General features: G+C 34.5%; 2 protein-coding genes across 3 annotated transcripts in view; one reads left to right on the top strand and one right to left on the bottom strand.

Annotated features, from left to right (window-relative positions):
* The window catches only part of LOC102676286 (uncharacterized serine-rich protein C215.13), a 6,871-nt gene extending 1,789 nt beyond the window's left edge, over positions 1-5,082 (bottom strand). Inside the window, exons 1-2 of the mRNA XM_006617198.2 lie at positions 4,256-5,082; positions 771-1,025 (exon numbers count right to left, since the gene is read on the bottom strand). Of these exons, the coding sequence (XP_006617261.2) occupies positions 771-1,025; positions 4,256-5,047 (1,047 nt within the window). The 5' untranslated portion in view covers positions 5,048-5,082. The remainder of the gene's footprint in view (positions 1-770; positions 1,026-4,255) is intronic.
* Positions 1-5,775, top strand: part of LOC102676651 (elongation factor-like GTPase 1) — a 28,191-nt gene that overhangs the window by 7,192 nt on the left and 15,224 nt on the right. The window lies entirely within an intron of this gene.

The raw sequence follows: 5,775 nt of genomic DNA, 5'->3' as shown, positions 1-5,775 counted from the left end.
GAGAGAGAGAGAGAGAGAGAGAGAGAAATTACTCTCGTCTCGGAATATTGGAACACCTACACGATTTTATCTATCCACATCTAGTTCCCATAATTCCACATAATAAGTAGTGTACATAAATTGTTTATATCTCGGTATTATTAACTTTCTAAACGTTTGAACAACTTATCGTGTATCAAACATTTAATGACAATCATCGTCTGTAATAGCCACTAATTTTTCGTTCCAAAATTGTACGACGTTTTTTTTGATTGGAGAAAGAAAAAACGTGTCTGTAAAATTGGCGATCGAGATTTTAAAAGTAATAATTTAAAAAAAAAAAAAAAAAAATAATTAATCAGATATACGAGAAAAAAAAAATTAAAGAAAAAAAAGAGTTACGAGAGATGATGAAATGTCAAAGATTAAATTTACGTCAATCTCAGATAAAAAAAAAATTAATACGTCTCTTCGCTTCACACATTTCGATAAGATCGAATCTAAACTTTGGAACCGTTGTACGTTGATTTACGTAAGAGTGAGGAGAAATTTGAAGAAAATTTGAATTACGCGCAAAATCCGACGTTTCGATGAATTGAACCGAATTGACTTCCGTTCCGTATCGTTCCGTTCGTTTCTTTTCCTTTCGTTTCGTTGTGTTAAACGTAACGAGGCTCGATAAGCGTAACGAGAAAAAGAGAAACATTCTAGACTCGAGAGAAGAGATACACGGTGAAGCAAAGGAATAAAGAAAGGTCTAGTAAAGAGGATAGTGCGGCAAGGCGACTAACCTTGGTTCGTGGGTCGGTGACCAGCTCGGTAGTGTGGAGATCGTCGCTGTCGAGTGAGGCGCTGCAAGGGTCGCGGTATCTTCCTGGACAAGCGCACAGAGGCTGAGTAAAATTCAGCCTAACGTAAACGGCATTGCAAACTTGCTGTACCGCGCACTCTGGTAACAAGTAGATATGCTGATTGTGTGGATAGTAGTGATACTTGGTTGGTTTTGCAAGAGCTGCGCTCGCACCCTCCGGTAATCGTACCCCAGTCTATGAATCGATCGATAAACAAGCATTTTTGTTAGACATGGCATCGAATTTCTAGATTCGATGAAAATTGAATTAAACTCGAAACCGAAATTTTTTAATAATTAATAATTAAATGAAAAAAGAAATAGGAAAGACTAGAATAGAAATTTGTCGTGTCGTGAATTCACGATCGTGATGATTCTTGATGATTCTTGGTGAACCACAAAGTTGATTGTTCCATTATGATAATATTGCTAAAGGTATAATTCCAAGAGCATTTCAGTACGGATGCCGACGTTAATGTTCGGTATTCTCTAATTCTTTGCCAATTTCTAAGAATTTTCTCAAATCTTCGAATAATCGATTTTATGTTACGAACAAAGAACTACTTCAATAATAACCATCATTATTTTCTTTTTCGTTATTTTTCGTTATTGTACAAAGTAGTTATTTATTTCTTATTTAATAGAATGCCGTTAAAGAAATTAAATTCTTACTTTTATCGTTACGTTTCATTAGTCCGGTTTTTCATCCAGTTAATCATAAGATTGATAATTAACGATTATTTTTTGCTTAAAATGTACCACGTATAATATTAATCTAGAACAGTTATTTTCATAACTGAATACATTTCATCATTCAAAGCGGATCGAGAAAATTGTCTTACGAACACATATACTATCTACGTAATATATAGGTATAATTTACGAACACGTACAGTTGAATGAGCAATTACAATAAAAGCGTGTAGCAAAGTCGTTCGATTCCTTCTTTATCCTCTTTTTTTTTTATTTCTTTTCCCTTCATACTCTTCCTCTTTTCATTCTTTTCTGCTTGTTTTGGTATCGTCACGTTCCACTACCGATATTAACATCAGCCGATCCGCTCGCACGTCACGGTCATGAACACTTGCCCTCCTTTTGAAACGTTAAAACGAGCAATGCGATTCGTGACAATTTTCTAAAAAAAACATTTTGAATTTAATATCAATATCCAAACTGAACGATATGATCAATATCCAATCGAAGAATATATTTAGAATCTTGTCTCATCCCTTTAACTTATATAGGTTATGTTACGTGTCGCGACGATTCACGAGTTTTGCGCGCGAACTGTAATTTCGATATATTCGCTAAATTCGTAGATGGCGTTGATAATATCGAAATACATTCAGAAGAATCGATTTGATTAAACTTTTATTGGAGGTATATGATCGATATAATATTTTATAATCGTAATCGTAATCGTAAGATAATTATAATTTTGTTTCTTTTTATTTCTTGATAACCAATCTCAAGGCATAATTATCTTGATTGAAACTAATTTCCTCTCTTTTTTTTTATTATCAAAATAATGTTTTATATATAGAATATGTGCAATATTTTAATGTTAAACGTCTATCGTTATAAAATATATATAATATTATTTTTAATAATATATTCTATCTAAAATAATCTCATATTTAAAATAAAAACTTTTAGGCTACTTTTAATAATTTTTTTCTTTCCTTCCAGTGTAAATTGCTTGCAAAATAAAATTTTGATATTGTTGAAATCGCTTTTCAACTTAACTCACAAGAAATTTATATCTATTACTTTATCATATTTTATTACGTGAAATTGTGTGTTTATAACATTTTTATTTCTATTCCTATCTTCCTCTTAACCTCAATCTCACATATGAACTTTTCAAAATTGAAATTGAAAATATTTATTTTTTTTAAAATATCGAATCACAAAAATAGAAAAAAAATCGAAATTTTAAAAATTTTGAATTCTATATTTGCTACACGTTTTTGCTTTATTTTTTGTCGTTTATAAAATAAACTCGATATAAAAAATTATTAATTGTTTAATATAAAATATAATACACATGAGAATGTTTCACATTTGATGCAATCTGATTTTCCAATCATGAAATAGTAATGTGAAATTATTTTCCACGACGGTAAAAACGCAACTTGATCCTTATTAAAATAATTACCGGATGTCGTGTCAATGACTTGGAATGAAAGAGGATGAGAAAGGATAAAATAAGAAATAGATAAAGGAAAATGAAATTGTTCAGGCAAAAGAAAAAAAAAAGTGGTGAAGTTCATTACAGGAGAAGAATAGTTTGTTTTGGTTAAACAAAGTGCATGATTTAGTTGCAACACATCTTTGACCTGTGAAACTTAACCGCTTTATAGCAGTGTAGTTACGGTACTTATGGTATAGTTAAACATAGTTATAGCTTAAACAGTTATATTTTGCGCGTGAAATGTTCCGCGTATAGAATCCATCCTGTTTAAAAGTACACAAATGAAATAAGATGATTCATTCTCGTGAGAGAAGAAAATAAAAAAAAATAAGAGAGAAACAAAGAGAAAGAAGAAGACGAAGAAGGATACAATATTGTATACATTGAATGAGAAGTGCAATTTTATTTTTTCTCAAAAATAATTGTTCAAAATAATCGAATATTTCTTGAATATACAATTTATTTATTCTTTTTAAATCGATTAAGATAAAATTTGTATCCAAGCCATCGTTCATTTTATCTTGAATTTTCAAAGTTCAAAGAAGAAAAGTAAAGAAAAGGTATATAATTTTTTTTGAAGAATAATAATACAATAAATGAAGATTGATTGATCTAGAATAATAGGCGCGTATAACATTTTTTTTATTACGTGAAATTTTAATACGTTGAACGTTGAATTTCTGATTATCCGTGTTATTGAATGGATATTAAGTTAAATATTTTTCAAGAATCATTGCATAATTTGTTTGAATTGAACAAACGAATGAATGAGCGATTAAACGAGTGAATGTGAGTGAGAGCGAGCACGTGTAGATATACAAAGACATAGAGTGTGAAAGATCCATACATGAATCAATTAAGAGTTAGAAAAAGAGAAGATTTTAAAGAGAATACAATTTAGTATGAATGGTTCATTATTATTGCTTCTAACTACACAATCATATTATACGATCTATCTGCAATCCGATGTTCTTGGATAATATTACTTTTAGAAAGTAGTCGATCATTTTTCCTTATATATAATCCTATATTCATTCTATCATTTGCATTTTTAAATTAATAATTTTTACAGAACCATAAAATTCGAAAACCTATGCAAATAGCTTTTTTTTTCTTTTACAACTCAAGGAATTGTTTATACAAAAGATGGAAACTCGTAACGAAAAATGGGGAAATAAAGGAAAGGAAAGGAAAGAATCAGGAATGGATGATTCGACAATAATTTTACTCACCTCGCCAAGATTCGTGTAGTTCATCGTCAGTTTGATCTGGGGTCGGATCTTGCCCGTCGATTCCCTCATTTCTTTCGACGAGGTCGAGGCAGGGGTGGTGGTAATCTCGTTGAAGCTAGTCGTCGATTTCTTCGAGGAAGGTAAAAAGGTGCTCGCGTCTCGATTCGAAGCGATCGTTCTCGATGAGGCTTCGGTGGGGAACGTGGTTAAATTCGAGCTGCTTGTATTTATCGCCATCGTTGTCGACATCTTCATCGTCGTTCTCGTGGTCGTCGTGCCACGGTTGCTCGCCGACGACACGGGTGCTCCCAATTCCGTTCTCGCGTCCGCGATCGACAAGGTCGACGAGCCGCCCGTCGCGACCTCGACGGAAGAGGAATCGTGTCCCGTCGACGATGACATTGTCGACGTCGTCAAGGACGAGGAGGAGGAGGAGGAGGAGGAGGACAAGAGCGTGGTGATCGAGTCGCCGTTAATCGTGGCGGAAACCCGGCGAGGAGGAAGCGGGTTTGATATAATGGCATCGACGTTCTTGCTACCGCCGCCATTGCTGATTTTTGCAACGTTGCTAATGGTAGTAGTGGGGCCGACGCTGTTCTCATCGATGCCGCTACCGCTCGATGCAATTACCGAACTGCTCGACTCCTCTTCGTTGAAATACGATGGCGCCTTCGCACGCCGGTATTTCATCTTCCCGCTACTCATCAGATCGGCCTGTAATTGCGGCGGCAGGGCCATGCATCCAACTGCCAACGGAACTAACCATATGGCCGCTCGAATGCTGGACTTCATTTCGTTCTTTGGCGAAGATTGAAGATCGAATAGATTTTCTTCGTATATTCTAGAAATAAAATCGTTATATATTAGCATATTAGATTTATTATTATATGTTATTTTTTTTTGTTCTCTCTTTTATACGGTAAATGGATTTTTTTATTTCACTGAAATTAATCAATCGATTGAATTATCTTGAGTTATTAAATTATTTCCAATTTAATGCCTTGGTAAAGAGAGAATAGCAGAATAGCGTGAATCGGAGATGCAGATTGTAAGATGATAGAACGAGAGATCGCGTGGAATCTCGTTTCATATATCTTCCTTTCTCACGGGCTCGCTTCTTTCCTCTAGCTTTCACGGGAATACCATCTTCTCGTCTTTCTAAACGAAAAGAGTAGACTGTGTCGGAAAGAGTGTCTATTAGAAGGGAGGAAAAATGATATAAAAAAGGGAGAAGGAGAAAAAGAAGGAAAACGATCGAATGCAGAGGGAAAGTTCAAGCTTCCTTAACGGTATCGGAATTTTTTTTATGCATCAGAGAGTGAGAGGAGGGGGGGGGAGGGAGGGAGAGGGAGAGAGAAATAATGGGGCGCGATTTTCTCGACATTCAATTGAATCGTTAAATTTGAACACACTATAGCGTGCTTGTGTACGCAGGTCACGTGTGCCTCCTATTCTTCTCTGCCATTATCCACCACGGAATCTTCACCTTTGATCTCGTCTCTTTTGTTTTCCTCGTAGCC

The sequence above is a fragment of the Apis dorsata genome, unplaced genomic scaffold (genome assembly GCF_000469605.1).
Source record: "Apis dorsata unplaced genomic scaffold, Apis dorsata 1.3 scaffold_293, whole genome shotgun sequence".
Taxonomy (NCBI): Eukaryota; Metazoa; Arthropoda; class Insecta; order Hymenoptera; family Apidae; genus Apis; species Apis dorsata.
The sequence above is the reverse complement of the archived record's forward strand: the minus strand, read 5'-3'. Positions and strand labels throughout refer to the sequence as shown.